This window comes from Gallinula chloropus (genome assembly GCF_964237585.1).
Source record: "Gallinula chloropus genome assembly, chromosome: 12".
NCBI lineage: Eukaryota > Metazoa > Chordata > Aves > Gruiformes > Rallidae > Gallinula > Gallinula chloropus.
In genome coordinates this window covers 20338754-20357427 of record NC_140097.1, presented here as the reverse complement: position 1 = coordinate 20357427, position 18674 = coordinate 20338754, and the positions used below count along the sequence as shown (strand labels likewise).

The window sequence follows — 18674 nt, the reverse complement described above, 5'->3', positions numbered from 1 at the left end:
CCTCTTTCTCTGCCTTGGAGAAGATAGCTGAATGTATTAAGAGCTCTTTGCCACTTTGACTGTACTGTATTATGGCCGGAGAGTGTATTTGTGTAATTATTGATCACGTCCTCGTGGTGATAGCTGATGAGGTGTTCGTGCGTTTGTTATTTAGATGAATCAGCTACTGGTCACTTTGTGCTGATTCACTTGCAGAGCTGATAGAAGGATTTGGATGCATTTACAGTAACTTCATCCTTTTTACTCAGAGACATGCCAGCCTGCGTAATTGTTACACTCACTAATTGTTCTGCTGCGTCAGGTAACAAAATAGTCTACTTTCTTTTGTTCTGCTTAAGGAGAGCTTGGTTTCATTACACAGGTCAAAGCTCTTAAATTAAATTTCTGTCATTTTTCCCACCCTGGTTAATTTAAGTGACACAGGTGATTGGATGTGGCTGTGATTTAGACATGCATGAGATGAGGTTCCAGAGGTTTGCTGTAGAGAAGACTGACGTGGCTTTGGCACACTGGGAACACAAGTAGAAGATCTCTCTTTTAAACATAAGAATATTGTAATGTCTTTCACAGGAATTATATCTCAAATTCACTTTAGAATCTGAAGACTTAACTACGATCTACTTGCTAAGCAGAGGATCTCACTCTGGGCACTTGACAGTAGCAGTTAGAAACTTGATTGGCTTCCTGCCTGTCCACTGCACACCTTCCCCAAGGGGAGATGCTGACCCTGTACTGCCTTGAACAGATCGTGTTTTAGTTGTTCTGATCTCAGCAGTAGTATTTTTTAAGCTGTGAAGATGTACACACTCTTAAAAGATATTCTTTCTTTATTTTGAATATAGATATACACGATACTGAATGTACCTAAGTAACAATAATTAAATAACTTCACAGGTAAACATATAGGATGTTTATTTTTTTAATATCAGCATGTAATTAATATGGGCAGTGCAATGGTAGGAAATGGTACTGAGCACCTTGGCACACCCATATATATTCTTGGTAGTTGAACTGCAGTAGTGTGCTCACCACTACACTGTGCATGAACATCCCTCTGAGCAAAAATGGGGTGGATGTAGGTAGGTCCAGCATCACCTCAAATTGTCACAGCGCTTCTCAGTTCCAGGTTTTCCCCAACTGCCTATGGTAGTGCTAGCTTTATTTCCAGATAAAAGCATATTCTCCCTGCAGGTCAGAAGATAAAGGCTGATCCAAAACGATCTGCTGGCCCTCGAGGCCAGGGGTGGGCTGACGCGGCCAGGCAGCGCTCCCCCCCCACCGCTGCTGCGAATGGCATCAGCAGGGTGTCCTCTGCCTGCCAGAGGACCAGCGGACGCCGGGCTTGAAGCCACGCACGACAGAGGAAGGCTTTGCACCCCGGAGAGGTGCAGGAGGGAAACGCCGTCACAGCGCGGGCTGGCGGCAGCACCACGGACAGCGCCTGGGGCTCCGCTCCGCCCGGCTCCCGGCCCGGCTCTTGCCCGGCTCCCTGCATGGATCCCTGCCCGGCTCCCTGCCCGGCTCCTGCCCGGCTCCCGGCCCCGGTCCTGCGCGCTACCCCACGGGGAGACGCCGGCCGCGCACTGCGCCGGGCAGTGGAAGGAGAGAGCCCTCCCAGCATAGCGCCCATGGGAGATCCAGGGTGATGGTAAGGCTGCTGGGAGCAGCGTGTGGCGCAGAGGCTGCGTGGTGACAGCGATACAGGTGTTCCTGCTTCCACCCTCCAGCCAGGTCAAACCGAAACACCCTCTTCTCACAGTGCCTGGAAAGGGGGAGCTGCTCAATCCGCAGGCACGTTCCCTGGAGGCGCTTCATTGTTCCCCACAGACCAACGTCCAGCTGTCCCTGCAACAAAGCCTTCACGTCAGAGGGAGCGCTTAAAACCCCAAACAAACCCCTGTACTCCCTTGTAGAGATTTGGCTAAGGACTGGTTACGTGAGGGCTGACGTGTGTTAAGGCAGCCTCTGGAACAGCATCCCTGTTGCGTTTCGGTGAGTGCTGAAACCGGTTCTCTGGTGGTTTATCTCAACGGTGTGCATTTCCTAGCACCAGAGAGATGCCTTTCAAGGCGATGGAGAAGTGTAGGATGAAAAATACATAAGGTCAGGAATGAAAAAAGACCTAAGAAGAGTTCACAAATGTTTCTGAACTCTCGTTTCAAAAAATAAGACAGGAAGTAATTACTACTCTTGGTTGGGCTTCTCATATCCTGAACATTCAAAGAAACTAATAGGAAAAGGTATCAATTTGTCACAACAGTGCTAATTAACGTTCTATGATTTCTCACTCTTTTAATAGGTAATTTGCCGTAGTGAGAACATTTGAGATAAGTGAATATGAAGCTGCAATAGTATTTTCCTCAAATTTCCTAATAATTTGTGAAACATGAAGATTGAAATGAACCTTTTCCTATTTTACTAATTGAAGAAGAAAACACTCTGTTTCCTTAGTGTCAGGAAAACATTTGTTCAGCATAATCTGGGATCTATTTTAAATAAAGGTCCAGCTGACTAGATAATTACCACTTGCACTGAGAATTTTTACTAATTGTACCTGAGGTGCTGGTGGTAGAGCATTAGTCAGTCCAGTCTCTACTTCTGTGCTAAATAAATAAATAAATAGAAGTTATTGTCCTGACTTGATCCAGACACCTTCTAGGCAAGCAACAGTTGAACTTGGAAACTGCGGTATGTTGGCATAACAACATTGATCCATGCTCGTCCTTACGCAAGTCCTGGTCTTTTCTGCTTCTATAATTTGTTTTCAAGCAGTATCACACATAGGGTAAAAGTAACTTTTAACATTAAGTGTTAATTAAGTAACTTTAGCATTAAGTGTTCAAGGCCAGATGGGGCTTTGAGATACCTGGTCGAGTGGGAGGTGCCCATGACCAGGGGTTGGAGTAAGATGATCTCTAAGGTCCCTTCCAACCCAAAGCATTCTATGATTATATATGTAGCTGCAAGTTCTGTTATTTCTTCTTACTTGATATTTCTGCAGGGGGGGTTGTTTGTTGGTTGGTTGGTTTGGGCTTTTTTGGGTTGTGGTGGTTTGTTGGGGGGGGGTTTGTTTTGGTTTTTTTTTTCACTTAGTTCCAAATATCTGATGTTGTGGAGGCATTTGGAAGTACCTCTTTCTCTGCCCCTGCTGACTTCAGAGTACCTTTGCTCTGAAGAAAGTAACACCAAAAATAGGAGATATACTGGAATATTTTATGCTGCCTTCATTTTCCACAAAAGAAAAGGATTTATACCAAAGGAATGAAAGAATAGAACTGTTGTAATTGAGGCATTCCTAGGACTGCCAGGAGGTTTTCAGTTTGTGACATCTCACATGTGCAAGTTAGATGCGTGCTGGTTATTTTCAATCATGAGCTTCTACTTCAGGTGCTCAGTATGGAGTGACTTAACCAGAAGCTGGAGATGCTGCCTGGTGTAGAGGGGCCTGTTTTCCTTCCCTGCACTCAGAAACATTGGGGGTTGGGAGCAGACTTGCTTACAAGGAGCTCATTCTGAATTAAAGATGTAGAAAAGGAGTCTTGAGATAACAGTCTTGAAAATCCTCCCCCAATCCTGAACACTAATCAGAAATCGCCCTGATGAAAGAATAATTAGGTGCATGAGTTGTGGGGCACAAACAGCACAGTGCTTTACAGGGAAGAGCTGCTGTCCTTTGCTGCATTTAGATTCCTGACGTGGTGGGTTGGTCCTTTCTTCATAAGGAAAAACAATCCATGAGATTGCCTCGTGCAGCAGGACAAAGGGTGTGATTTGGATCAGTACATCAAATGCTGAGACCTCCTGCTTAAAGTTTCCAATTATTTCACCAAGGGAAGAATAGCTCAGTTCTTGAGACACGTGAATCCCTGTTCTGAGGCACAGAGGGGTAACATTTGTTGCTTCAAATAGGACCTGCAAGGCCATTGGAGATGGTGACAGAGTGTATTTGCTTTAGATCCTTTTGTTTCTCATGGCAGGGTCAGGAATTTATAATTTAATAGGAAAGTCAAGTTGTTTAGTGGTTTGAACAGATTTATCAGCAGGGAAAGAATATGAACTTTAAAGAAGCAGACAGGCAAAGTTGGAACCTCCAGTGTAGAGAAGGAAGTAACTTAAATTGCCTGTTGGAGGGAGTTAGCATTCATCACCTGGTTTCTTTTCTGTTTCTTTTAGCAGGGGTTCTGGGCTGTGTTTCTAAAACAGAAGTTTGAGGTAATAATGGAAGTAGAACTACCAGCATCTATAGCCCTGCGAATGGGGAGAAAGGGTAAAGTATGGGGATGCTCGTACCTGAAAGAGAGGGCAGGGGGGTGACATGTTCCATGATACCTCATGGCTGAGATAACTGAGGAGAATTTGCTTGCAGGGAGGCATGAGAATCTCTGCTTTCTGCACTCTGACCTTCCATTGTCCCTTGCAGAGCATTTGAAAGGATCGTGCCGTTCCCTTGATCTATTTAAGAGAAAGAAACTGTGTCAAATCTCTCCGTTCCCCAGCCAGCTGTCTTGAGATCACATCTATATTACGGATGGGAGCTTGAAGTAAGATGAACTGTCTAATGTATTTTAATTAACACTGTGTTAAGCATTAGTGTGTGCTCTGTTTGGATAAGGACAATTGTGTTTGCAGTAACTTAACCATAAGCAACTCCACACAGTGGCCCTTAAATAACTTTAAACAGTGTGATTCAAAGCGATCAGCGCTTCCCTTCTTGTCCCGTTCAGTTAAATAGGGTCTTGAAGTGTGTATTTGCCATTAGTCCTGTATAGTGCAACACAGAAGTTTAGTGACAAAGCCTCAGAATGGCAGCTCAGAAGAATTCTGCACAGGCCACTTTTCTCCAAAAAGTATTGGTCGGTGGGCCCCGTGACGCCCACCAACAGAAGTTCTTCTAGGAGCACTGGCACCTACATAAAACTTTTAAATCTACTTTTTATTAATTGAATTAATACATTTTTAAAGCTTAGAAATAATTTTAAATTTATTTTTAATTTAAAAATTAATTAAAAATGTAAATAATAATTTAAAAAACGCTGTAGCAAAGCCTTAAATCCATTTAAATAATCTAGTGAAGTAGGGGCTGGGCTCCGATTCGGTGGCGGTGGTTTTTCAGTGTGTGGTTGTTACTTTACCAGCTCAGAAAGACAAACCTTGGGCACACACCCCCCAGAGTACCTATTAATGCTCACACCATCCTGCCAGGCTTTCCCATGCTTCATGGAATGGTACAGATACTGAGGCTGGCAGCAGGGAGCTCTGCCTGGAGGAGGAAAGTCAGGAGAAGTAGTTGGTCTGCAGCCTTGTGCAATAGTTGCTGTTGGCTTTGGTCTCTCTCGCACACGGGTGATCCTGGATACCCACCTGCTGCCTGGGATGAGATGCTCCTTCTGTGCTATGCTGAAACTAAGGATATTTACTAAAGCAATTGGTGTGTGTGTAGAGGTGATGGGAGGCTCGTTCACCTGCTGAACGCATGCATCAGAGGAACAGGAGTAAATCTATTTGGTAACATCTTCCCAAGTTCATCATCATTCCGTATCTATGTTAAAGACCCCGCAGACCGGGCTGTATCTTGGGCAGTTCTGCTGTGTTGTTCCTCCAGCAGGAAGAGTATGTTTGTCACTCTGGTCAGCTTGGCAGCCAGAAGGATCTGTGGAGTGCTGAAGCTGTAAAATGAAGAGGTGAAGGGCTGGAAGATTTAACCAATTCCTGTCCCTACAGAGCTTTTCTGCTCCCAAAGTGCTAGTATGAGATGAAGAGGTATTCATTATTGCAATATGCATGTATTAAAAAACCAAACTCTCAAATGCAGCAGCAGCAGCCTGTCTCCAACAGATGCAACTCAATGACTTTGTCAGGTTTTGTCCCTTCAAAAAGCTATTTTGGCATGCTGTGGGAGCGCTTCAGGAAGGAAAGGAACGGAGCGATTGTAAATATATATGCCCAAACGCGCATGTGAGTTAAGGGGTGATTGAATAAGTTGGGTTTTTTTCTACATCAATAACATACAAACATGCTTACTTACTGGCCGCTTTCTGGTTGCACTGTACACAGGAAAGCAAAGACCAACAGCCCAGCACCGAAGGGAAAGCTGTCCCTGTTCAGCGGTGGAACTTCACTTTGCACACGTTAAAAAAATAAATAACAGGGGTTTCCACAGCAACCCGAGTCCTGTAGTGCAAATTGATGACTTTCGTTCTGTTTTATTATATAATGATAGAACAGATATTCTATAAAAAGTGTTGGGTACATCTGAAGTTTTATTATTGAGAAGTTGAGTGCAACCCTAAAACTTTATGTCCAGTAATGGATTTGCAAACCTTTCTGAAGGTGCCGTGTGAGAAGTGTTGTTTTCTGCCTTGAGCTGTGGGAAGAGAAACTGCTGCTCCGGCAGAACATTTGCAGTGATGAGAATTTCACTTACAGGGAAAGTTTTGAGTTTCGTGTTTCAGCCTTTAATTTGCTGTGAGGGATTCAAACTGAGGTTTTCAGGGAAGGAGCACGACGGGGGGAGAAACTCATGGAATCTAAAAGCGACTTTGGCTAATGGTTCCTTGTGGAACCTGTACAAGGTTTGCCAGCTCCTTAGAAGCTTTGGGAATCAATGACCAAAGGTTAAATCACCTGAAGTATTAGCCAGATGTCGATCTCTGTAAGGGTGGGTGGTGGCACCAGTTTGAGTGTGGGCAGCATTTCCTGATCCTCTTCCTACCCTACACCAACCCCAAACCCTCCGTACATTTGGGTTAGAGAAAGTGAATTGGAGAATTAACAGATTTTGGTAATAACTCATTAATCAGTTTATGTACCCTTGCTTTAATTGAAATGATGTTACCCAGTTTCCTTAAGAGCAGTAGGTGAGCTGCAGCCCTTCCTCCCTTTCGGGGTTCAAGGAGGGAACTGGACCTCTGGGCAGCAGTGGGTGGGTATGGAGGGGTGTCCAGCAGTGGGCTCCAGGGCGAGGGAGCAGACGAGGGGGTTTTCTGCCCCCACGTGGACTGAGTTGGGGTGTTTCTAGTTCTCAGAACATGTTTCTCCCTGCCCCGTGGTCTGGGGGCTCCCACGGGCTCTGTAGGGAGCAGCTGGGGTGCGCTGCAGGCAGGGGTGGTGGCGAGGGGGCGTGCAGCCATCTCCCCGGCCTGGCCGTGTCCGCCTTCCTGCTTCCTCAGGAGACTCTCAGCTTTATTTTATCTTCTTTACAACCCCCAAAGCCGTGGCCCCGACGCGGCGGCGATGCCTGCCCGGGGCCGGTCACGGCCGAGGCCCCCCGCCCGCGCTCGGCCGCCTGTCGCAGCGGCGCCGTCAGGCCGAGCCGGGGGCTCGGGCCGGCGGGGGCGGGTTGGGGGGGAGGCTGCGGGCCTGGGCCCGGGCCACGCGCCGCCGCCCCCGCGCCTCGCGCCCGCGCGCACCTCGTGCGGCCGCGCGGGGGGTGGGGGGGAGGAGGAGGCGCGAGCCGCGCATGCGCGCCGGGCTCCACCGGGAGAAGCGGGGGGGTGGGGGGGGGCGCGGCAGCGCGAGTCCTTCGGCGGCGGCGACGAGAGCGGCGGGGAGGAGGTTGGCGGCCGCTGAGCTCCGCGGGGCCGCCGCGTCGGCAGGGCGGGAGCCCGCTGGGGCGGCGGAGCCGCGCTAGGAGAACCGCGGGGCCGGCGGCGAGCGCCCGCAAGCGCGGAGGGGAGCGGCGGCGGCGGCTGCTGCCGCCCAGGCGGGCGGGGGGGGCGACCTCCCCCCGCCCCTGGCAGCGGCGAAGGGACCCTCAGCGCAGCCCCGGCCGGAGCGTGAGGCGAGGGCTGCCGGCGCGGCGGCCGCGGAGCAGCGCCCCCGCTGAGGGGTGGGAGGTGGGGGGGGGGGGGGAGGAGGAGGAGAAGCCGCCCCCGCTCCATGAGCGTCGTTCGCCCGCCTCGCTCTGCCCAGAGGATCCGCGGCCGGCTGCCGCCGCAGCAGCATGTGGAGTCCGACCGAGGAGGAGAAATACGGCGTGGGTAGGTGCCGCCACATACCCTCCCCCGCCACCCCCCCCCCTCTCCCCGCGACTCTCCGCAGCGGCCGGACCCCGGGGACTGGGGGGGCGGGGGGGCTTCTTCTTCCCCGCCGGCCGCCGCTGCCTCCCCGCGGGGGCGGCGATGGTCGCCTCAGCGAGCTGCCGGCGGCGCTGTCCCTCCCGCGGCACGGCAGGTAGAGAGTGTGTGTGTGGGGGGGGGGTTGACGAGGAGGACAGACGCCTCCCCCCTCTCTCCCCGCGGGGCCGTGGGAGGCTGCGGGCGGGGGAGAGCGGTACCGGCTGTGCCGCCTTCCCTGCCCGCGCCGGCCGCCGCTGCCCGCATAGCCGGGCTCCGGGGCTGCTCCTGCGTGCGTTTCCACCGGGCTATTTCCCCGCAAGAGCAAACCAGACTTTCGGGGCCCGCGCTCGGGTCCCGGTCGCTCAAACCATCACAAAACGAGTCGCTTCGCCTTTAATCTCCTTAAGCGCGGCCGTTCCTTTTCTTCCCCGCTTTAATCCGCGGTTTGTGGCGATCTTGTTTATGTGGAGTTTCGGGCAAGGGGAACGGTTCTGGTGCGGTGTCATTAGGGGGCGTCGGTGATGCACCTGTTCGGGGCCGGGGTGCGGACGTCTGCCGCGGCCGGGCGGCGGGGCCGGGCTCCCCCGCCGGGCCCCTGTGGGTGAGCCGGGGCCGGGCCCCTGTGGGTGAGCCGGGCCCCTGTGGGTGAGCCGGGCTGGGCTGCCCGGGGCGCATCGCCTGGTTCAGAGCCCTGTGCGTGTTCCCCTTCGTGCCCAGCGGCGTGTGGTTGTTCCGCTGTCGGTGGCACATCTGATTTTAGGCACACCTCTCTACGTGGAGCGGCTGTCGTTGGTGACCCGGGTGGGTTTGTTTTAGTCCTGGAGTACTGTAATTCCTGGTAGGAGCAGGAATGTTACTCCTCATGAAATGGAAGGGGAGCACGGACTTTAACTTTTGCTTATTTCAATTTAATTGTTTTCAACTGCTGACGTGTATAACAATAGCAGTAGGTGGTCTGGCCTGGTTACTTACCTAGATGCTCCATTAACCTTATCCCTGTCAATTGTCTGTATTGATTTCTGAGTGCTGCGTTGTGTGGTGATGATCTCTTCCTGTAAATGTTGTTTTTAAAAAAATAACATAAACATTTCCTAACGAAATTAAGTTAACCTGTGCTGTTGGGATTGTGACAGCTGACTTGTGAGCTACTGGAAGACTTGGTGCCACTAAAATCAGCCATGCATTTTGAGCATGAAGCCAGGAAACAGCAAAATGTATCAGTACTTTCTGTTAACCTTTCATCTTATGCAACAGATACTCGTCTTGGTCTGTTCTGGGTGTCTTCATAATGAACAGAAGCGAGGAATCCACTTTTGGTTGGGATAATGTTGCAATCAGACACAGTCTGCCAGATGAGAACCTGGAGGTGTAGGGCAACATACACAAGTGGCATAAAAAGAAAGTTGCTACTTGCAAATGCTGTTGCTGTGTCTGTCAGTCACTGGGGGTGTGTAACCTCAACAGGCTCCGTTACATCCCAGCTGGATGTTTAGAGAACTCAAAAGGATCCAGGCTCACTCCTACCTTCACTGTTGAAAGCCCACCTCTGTTCTGCTGGTTCCACACCCAGTGTTGTGCTTCTAACAGGTCTCAGGAAAACGTGATTCACTTTCCAAGTCTCGTTGGCTTTCCTCTGGCCGGTGTGTGTAGTCATCTTTCTTTGTGGCATTGCAGGGTTTGATACTCAGGGGTTTGCTTGTTTGTGGTTGGCCCCTGGTCTCAGATAAGAACATTAACCAAAAAAGTAGATGGACTTTTTGTTTTAATTTTTAAACAGAGACATAAGGGAGGAAAAGAAGGGAAATCTCCATTTGGGTTACAAAGAGGCATGGGAAAAGAGATTAGGGAATGAAACAATGACTTAGCTCAGTGAATGCTCTGTAGGCTTGGGAATATTCCTGTGGTGCTGATTTTTCTTTGTCAGACAACGTGCATGGAGGTAGGTCTGAGGTAATGCCCAGTCTTAAGAACTTTGGCAAGTATTTTTTTTTTATTATTCTTAGGTAGCTTTAATTACTTTTTCTGTAATTGAAATTTGGTTCGTAATTCTCCAGAGAGGGTGAATAGGTGGAAAATGCTGCTTATGCCTGGGTTTAGTTACTATAGGTGGGGAGAGGAGTACTAGTTCTTTGGAAACAGCTCTGTCACTGCTGTCGGTGTGGCCCTTTTTGTGTACTTTGGAGAAACCAGACTACAGAAGGTGTAGACCTACAGTTTTACTATCAGGAGGAGTGTTGGAGGGGAAGGGGGGTTGGTATATTATTTATTTTTCCCCAATGCAAGTTATCCTAATTTCACAACTAAAACAATAGGTGCAAAAGCAGTTTTCCTGGTAGGAGTTGCAGGTGTGAGTTTATGCCTTGGGCATTAGTAGTTTGGTTTTATTTTGACCACTGTCCATCAAAAAAAAAAACCAACAACCCAAAACCCAACCAAACCCTTGAGTATTTTTTTCTGTGCTCTTGCTAAACTCTGACAAGTTTTTGATCTGCCTTTGGGTTAAGGCAATAAACTTTATGTCCCTGTCAGTGTCTGTAGGGTGGGAAGAATCCAGTTATTTCTGCAACTGGAATAGCACAGAGATGGTATGTTTGGCACCTGGGCTCTATATGTACTTGTCTGCGTGGATCAAGGGAAGTAAAAGTATTAAATAAAAATGCCAGTGCTGTTCTCTTTGGTGAAAGTAAATTGTGATTCATGTAGTCGTCTTATCTGGGTTGTTGGCTCAGAGATGATCATTTATAGAAACTGTTCCTTCAGAAAGACACCATGTTCCCTCTCTCCACATGTGGGTATAGAAGGGCTTTGTACTCCGCGTTGGCTTTCAAAGAGTTTAGGACAAAGGCATTTCTGACATGCTTGCTGGAGCCCCTTTACAGATACCCCTTTACAGGCACGGAGACTCCTGGCTGCAGGGGAGCACGTTAGATTCACTGGTGTGAGTGCCAGTCAGTGGCTTGTTGGAGTTTCAGAGGTTCCCTGTGCCTGTGTAGCTGCGATCCAGAGCAGCTCTCGATGCGTCTGGTGGTAAACACTGTTGTGCTGCCCAGTCCCCACACACATTGCTGTACACTTCCACAAAATATATATATATTAAAAGATTTCTCAGGCTATTTCTACATAAAGGAATTAAACATCCCCCTGACAGCGCTGTAGCTCTTCCTCGACTGGGTTTCTCGGCTGCTAAAGCTACTACCTGGTAGTGATTGTGAAGAATTCCCTTCTGTTCTGTTTAGAAATGCTAATTTTCAGTGTCTCCAATCCTAACTTCACTTAAAAAACTTCAGACTTGCCGTTGAAAGGCAAACAGTTCTTCCAGGGATGCTCACGAGGACCAGTTAGGAAAACAATTAGTGAGATTTCTAAACCATTACTGAAGATAACTAGCTCTCTAGCCCTCTAGTGTTTTAATGTTTTTAAAGCAGTCTCTGTCTCTAAGAAAATATTTATTAAAGTGATCTGATTAGTTACATTAGTCTTCTAAAGCAAGTATTAAATAATAATGAATTAAAAGAAAAAGCTAAGCAGAGAGAACTCTTTAGTAAATAACTGTTAATTAAAATTTGGCAAATGTTTGAGAGCTAATTATGTATTTCATTAGGCTGTCAGCCTCTGCTGCTGCTTTATTTTTGGGCACAGAGCATGTTTAGGTGATTCTTGAGAATTTGAGGGGTTTGCCTTTTTTTAGTGTAGTTAACCCTGTACTTCATATGGCTGACCACACTAAATCATGGGGAAGGAGGGAAGCCTGCCTGCATAAACAGAGCCTGTTAGGCTATTCAAAGAACTAATGGTAAAATCTGTTAAACATTTTACTTCAACTGGTTTTTTTTTTCCCTCTTTGTTTTTACCAATCAGTTGGTACCAGTGGAAAGCAAATCCATGAGCACAAACAGATGTAACTACTGTTTCCCTTGCTCCTAAGGAAGGATGGTACATCATGATGTCCCAGTTCCAGTTCTGTACTGCAGCTTCTGCTTTTTGATCAGTATCTATTTTGATTTTTGATTATTTTTTTCCTCCATCACTAAACCTTGCTGCTTCCTAGTTCATGTTTGTCTTGGGCAGAACAAGACTGCAGAACTTCCCAAAACTCTGCCTTTCCTCACCAAGTCTCTTGCCATAACCACTCTGCTCTTGCCTGTTTCTGTGGGAGGCAGCTGCTGAAGGAAGAAATGCCTCGAGCATTGACTGGTTTGTCACTGGAGCAGTTTGGTACAGGGTTTAAATCACAGGTTTTACAGTGATAGCAAAAGCTCTCTGCCCATGTGAACCTCAGGAAAAAATGCAAGGCCCTGAACCTGGGTTGGGGCGATCCCTGTCACCAGTACAGGCTGGGAGGTGCCGTGCTGGAGAGCAGCTCTGCAGAGAAGGCCTTAGGGGTGCTGGTGGATGAGCAGCTCGCCACAAGCTGACACTGTGCACTTCCAGCCCAGTAGGCCAACTGTATTCTGGGCTGCATCAAAAGGAGGGTGGCCAGCAGGCTGAGGGAGGGGATTCTGCCCCTCTACACCGCTCTCCTGAGACCCCACCTCAAGTACCGCATCCAGCTCTGGAGTCCCCAACGTAAGAAGGACATGGAACTGTTGGAATGGGTCCAGAGGAGCCACGAAGATGATTAGAGGGCTGGAGCACCTCTCCTATGAAGACAGGCTGAGAGAGTTGGGCTGGTTCAGCTTGAAGAAGGTTATGAGGAGATCTTACAGTGGCTTTGCAGTACCTGAAGGGGCCCCCAAGGAGGATGGGAAGGGACTTTTGAGAAGGGCATGTAGTGATAGGATGAGGAGGGGATGGTTTTAATTTGGAAAGGGGTAGATTTAGATTGGATATTAGGAAGACATTCTTCACTATGAGGGTGGTGAGGCCCTGGCAGAGGTTGCCCAGGGAGGTGGTGGATGCTCTTTCTGGAGGTGTTCAAGTCCTTGAGCAGCCTGAGAGAGTGAGAGGTGTCCCTGCCCGTGGCAGGGAGGTAGGAATTTGATGATCTTTACGTCCCTTCCAAACCCAAACCATTCTATTAGGAAAAAGTCTGCCTTCAGTAATCTGGGAAGCAATATCAATCATTGCATCTGGATTCTGTATGAGATGTGTACTACACTTCATCCTCCCTTGCTTACCTTATTGCCAGAAGCTGTAATTGTCTGGCAGCAGGAGGGAGGTGACTAAGGATATTTGTCAGGGATCTGCCTTGGAACCAAAGCCGTGTGGAGGGATGTTCTTCTAAACCTTCTGTGTGATGCTGTTTTGGGAGGTGGCAGTAATACCTGGGGACTTGCTTGTTAGTCAGGGAAACTAGATTTTCTAGATCAGGAAGGCTAGATCCAAACCAATGTGGATTGGAGTAATTTTCGGTGCTATTCAATATTTTGCACCTAAGGGCCTTTTTTTTTTACCCTTAGGACTGAGGAATGAACAAAGGAATATACAAAGGGATCATAAAGCAAATGTATGTGTGTTATTTGACTGAGAAGGGAATCACACCTTGGAATGTCTCTGGAAAAGAGCAGCTCCCAAGATGTGCTCGATTGGAGAGTTGAGTGAAGTGTCGTTTAACATAGTGGGCAACTCTAGTTTCAGCCTAGTGTGAATCTGTAGTTCTGCTGAGATAATGTGGAGATACAACTGTGGAATGAGATGAATGTATTTTGGCCCATTTATCCTAGAAAAGACTAGCAGAAAGATACTGTGGTTGCTCTTTTGAATGCTTGATCTGCAGAGCTGGGTATTTTTCGTTTGCTTGCTGGAGAATGTGAAAGGGAAGCAGTTGATGGGGGCATGGGAGTGAATTTGGGGGTGCTTTGTGGACAGGAGTGCTCAGGAACGGGACTGGGGAGAGTGCAAGATGAGAAGTCTGGTGGTGCTGCATTGGGTTTGCCGTGGGGCTGTTGGTGAAACAGAGGGAATGGGCAGGTGGATATCTGTTGGTAGGAAACTGGGCTTTCTGTGCTTATTCCAGGTACATGTTATTTTGCAGTATTTGTTAATGCAGCAGGGATCAATTACAATTAAAAGCAGGGTATGTGTCAGCATGCTCTGAATGAGCCTAGTGCTTGGAAAAATTACATAAAGTTCCAGCATTTCTCATTGGTAAGCTTTGGGTTCCCAGTGATTGTCAGGCCTGAGGGGCAGGAAGGGAGACTCTGGAGGGAAATTAGTGGGGAAATTCCAAGTCCCTTCTCTCTTGAACAATTTAAGGCACAGAAAGCTGCTGTGTGGGGGGGGGTGATGGGCAGGTCATTGTTTGCAGTTGTGTGTAGGAGGAAGGGAGGAAAGTTGGTAATTCTTTCAATCCTCCTCCAGGTAGCTTGCTTTGTTTCCAGTCAGTGGCATAGCTCAGCTGGACTTGAGCCTCACTGTCTTGCAAAGCCTTTCTTTTCAGCAGTTCTGTACTTAAAAAGCCTGAGTCCAATATAAACACCAAGAGCTATTACCAGAACTTGTGATCTAGAAAATTTAGTATGTGTTTATTGGCATTTAAAAGACCACAGAAAGGTGATAATTGGGAAAGAGGAAGAGTTCCTTGTCTCTGTATGCATGAAGATGTGTAGATACACAAGCTTTTCTGATTAGTATGGTAAACACTCGAACATAGTTCTTACAGGAGAGGGCTGTAATTCCCTGATGACCTCCAACAATTAGTGTTACTGGTGGCCATGCACACTTCATAGATTGGGTTTCTTGAGGAAGGGGAGCTCTTCTCATATGTGGGTGTGAAAACACTGACCAAAGAACAGAAAGTCCTAGGAAGATTATTCAGCAGTGACCAGCCTGATGCAACTTTTTCTCATGCTTCAGAGGAGGTTTTTTTTGTACAGTGATTGAAATTTGTTGCCCAAAGCCCCATCCAACCTGGCCTTGGATCCAGGAGCAGCCACAGCTGCTCTGTGCACCCTGTGCCGGGGCCTCACCACCCTCCCCAAGAAGGATTTCATCCTAATACCTCATCTAACTTCCCCTCCTGAAGCTTCAGGCCATTCCCCCTTGTCCTGTCACTCCCTGCCTTTGTCACCAGTCCCTCTCCAGCTTTCCTGTAGCCCCTTCAGGTACTGGAAGGCTGGTCCTAAAGTCTCTCCAGAGCCTTCCCTTCTCCAGGCTCTTTTCTGAGATCCTGAAAGCATCATTTGAGAGTTTGGTTGTTTAGCTGTGGTTCTTTACTCTTTGACATATTTTAGTGTCCGTTTAAACAACAAATCTGTAGTCAAAACTTACCCCAGGTAATTAGGAAGACCAGTAACTGGGTTTGGGCAGAATAAGTGCTTTCCAGTATAGTTGTGATGTGACTGCTTATTAGAAAGGTAAGACTTCTCTTTTGTCCCATGTCAGTGTTTGATGACATTCTCTTTCCTGAGTCTTTCTGGATATTAAACCTTAAGAAAAGGTTATGCCAAGTGGTGCCAGCTACCTCTTGGTGATTGAAATGCAGGTTATTCTGCTTTCAGAGGTAAGCTGGTACCAGTTACTCTGAAGCAAAAATAAAGACTTTTCTAAGTGTTGCAGTGTAAGGAAGCTTCTGCACCAAATACTTTTGGCATTGACAGTAGGTAGTTGATAAAGTGGTGAATTATTTTATTTATTTTGAATATAAGTCTGTGAGCTGCCCAGTGTGCTTGTTTAGCTCAGTGTGCTTTGGCAGGTGGCATACTGTTCTAGAAATCTCCTGTTTCTGTGTGTTTGAACAGCAGGGGACTCTCTCTTCCCTCTAAATGTGTTTATGAATGAGGTGTTTATGCCAACTGTTAATTTGGTATACCTGCCCTGTCAGTCTCCTAATCTTGATAAATGAAACCTGGCACATGTGTCAGAGAAACCCAGAAGAACCAACTGAAAGCAATATATAACTTCAGAGGCCTGCTTGGGTGTTGGGTTGCATACAGTCCTTTTGTCTTCCTGGGGTGTGTGGTCTGCCCAAACAGGTTGTGAAGGTAGTAGAAGACCTTTCCTGGAGACCATCGTAGACAGGGTTAAACAGTCCCTGTAGGCAGCAATATGTGTGCTTCCAGTGACAGGCTCTGGATCTGGGAGGATAGGAGGAGGCACTGCTGTCTCACCCATCTCTTCCTTTGGAGAGAAAAAAGTCTGAGGAAACTTCTGTGTAAAGCTACCCCCTTCACCTAGGCACGTGTTCTCAGTTATGTAAGGCTCTGTGTATGTGGCCATGTTACACATGGACAGAGAGCGTAGGGGCTAGTGAGAAAGTGTCAGCCAGCGTGGGGTAAAGAATTGACAAGTAGATGAATTATTCTAAGAGAAGGTTGTTGAAAACTCTGGTTTCAACTTCGATGCTTCTTTGTGGTTTTTCTCTCTCTGAATGTTCATGAGCTGGTTGACTGGCAGCTCAATGTTTGATAAAGCAAAGAGGGATCAGCCTTGTTTCAGTGGATTTAGTGAAGCAGGATCAGTGTTTTTGTGAGAGTGTTGCTGTGGCACCTGCTGTAACGCACCCTACAAACCGGAGCCGCACGCTACCTGTGCAGCTGGCCTCGCGCGGGGAGAGGGACTCAGCCAACCACCTGCATGTCTGTGGTTCAGCCTAGAGCTTACACCCACTGGCTGTTCCTCTGGCAGTGACTTGTGGTGTGGGGAGAGCTGGCCCGAGGCACAGAGCCGAGGTGCTGGGGCCTGCTGCCTGCTGCCCACGCCGCTAACCATCCCCGTAGAACAGCGCGTGCGGCGGCTGTCGGGAGTGCTCCTCATCGCTCCCTCGTGCGCACAGTCACCTGCAGCCTCAGCCCCTCCCAGCACATTGATCTCATTGGAATTATGAACAAAGTTGCTCTGATGTGGTTTGGGCAGGGGGAGGTGCAGGCGGTGGTGGTGATGGGGGGATGTGTTTGGGTGTTGGGGTTGTTTTTTTGATACTGGGTTATCTCTGTGGGTCTGTTATCTCCTTGGTTCTGCGCCAAGGAAGAGTGCCTTTGAAGCATTGATCTTGCAGGAACGGCTTTTCTTTTGTCTCTGGGGAAGTGGAGGTAGAAAATAGGCCTCTCTCTAGCTTTCTTCATCACAGAAAGGCCTTAAACTCTAAAATCTGATGATGTTGGTTTGTTGGGGTGGTTTTTTTTAATTCTGGAGTGACTAAATTTCAGGTTGCTGGCACAAGGCAATATTCTTTTATTAATGGAAAAAGCTGAAAAAGTTAATTATGTCAGCTTGGGTGGAGCATGCAATAAGAAAAAAGAGGATTTTACTAGTGTTTCAGATTATGATGATAGCATTGAATAATGTGTGTCTGCTTAAGTCAAGATTAAGAGAGATAGGTGTTCTTTAGGTCTCATTAAAGAAAAAATCAATTGTCAGGCAATTATTTCATTTTTTTTGTATTTTAGTAGCAAACAGTTTACCAGAAAGGTCAAAGTTCTTGTCTGGGGTCTGAAAGGTTTCTTAGCAGTCTTGTAAGCTGTCTTCAGATGTCCACAAAAACGTTTTGTGTGGGAGACAGCATAGGCCAAAATACAGTTTCCAACTAAGATGAAGAGCTTGTATACTGATAAATATACCTTTGTAACCCTGCCCTGTCCTCCCCTTCTTCCTCCTCATAGGACATGTGCAAACTGACTGTGAACTTTACCATGTTATGAACTTACTTAGCAGTTAGGTGGGAGGTCAGTGTAAAGTGGGATAGGATGTAAAAGGCTGTACCTATGTTTTCTCATGTTTGAATGTGAACAGGTGATGCTCTTGTAGCTACCTGCACACCAGGCGGTGTTCTTGTATAACCAGGATGTTGATGGAAGCAGTTGTTTCCTCCTTTGGGGAATCACTCCTGAGGTTAGGAGGTGGTTGGGAGGCTGGAGCATGTGGGGAGAGGGAGGGGTTTGTGAGGTCTAGGGTGGTACAACCTGTAGAAAAGGAGGGTAAGAAGGGGCCTAGTTTGTTGTTAGGTACTTTTGGGGGAGTTATGGAGAAGACAGAGCCAGGCACCTTTCAGAGTTGCACAGTGAACGAAGAAGGAGCAGCGGTGGCAGGTTGCAGTAAGGGACACTGATTTCCAACAGGCACGTGGGAAGGCACTGGAGCCTGTTGCCTGGAGAGGGGGTGCAATTTCCATCCTCCAGGATATTCAGAACTTGACTGGTTCCTTATTTTGTTTCCTTGTGTTCACCTGTGAAGTGCAGCCACTGCTGGCTCCCACGGGCAGGGTGTGGAACTCAGCAGCGTGGAATGGCTCTCTGCTCCTCTGTGCCATGTGTGCCATGGTCAGTGGTTTTTTCATCTCTGCAAATTGTTGGGCAGAAGGAGAAGAATTCCAGGAACTGAAACAGCCTCCTTTTCTGCTTAAATGCAGCACATCCTTTTCTGCCTTTTACTTCCCACATCGGGGGAATGATGTATGGGTGAGGGACGTCTGTAATGCCAGAGTGGAAGTTGAATGAACTGATTGCTGAGGGAACAGATTTACAGGGAGGGGATGAGTAACTAGGATTTATGTCTGCAAAGCTAGAAGCTCAAAATCAGTTCCTTAGTGGAGCTAAGGTAGTGGACCATGCTGCGGCCTTTTGGCCTGTTTCTTCATTTCTACCTCATGTCACCAGGACATGTGAAACTTGTTTTAAACAGCTCATGATTTTTGAGCCTAATCTCTATTTTTATCGTGGAGGGTAGGGGAAGGATGCTAGC

At 47.8% G+C, this 18674-nt stretch overlaps 1 protein-coding gene across 1 annotated transcript in view; it reads left to right on the top strand.

The window, feature by feature from the left end:
* Positions 1–7942: 7942 nt before the first annotated feature.
* Positions 7943–18674, top strand: part of DOCK3 (dedicator of cytokinesis 3) — a gene marked incomplete at its 5' end in the record, with an annotated part of 199231 nt that continues 188499 nt past the window's right edge. The window contains one exon of the mRNA XM_084269630.1: positions 7943–7979. Within this exon, the coding sequence (XP_084125756.1) occupies positions 7943–7979 (37 nt within the window). The remainder of the gene's footprint in view (positions 7980–18674) is intronic.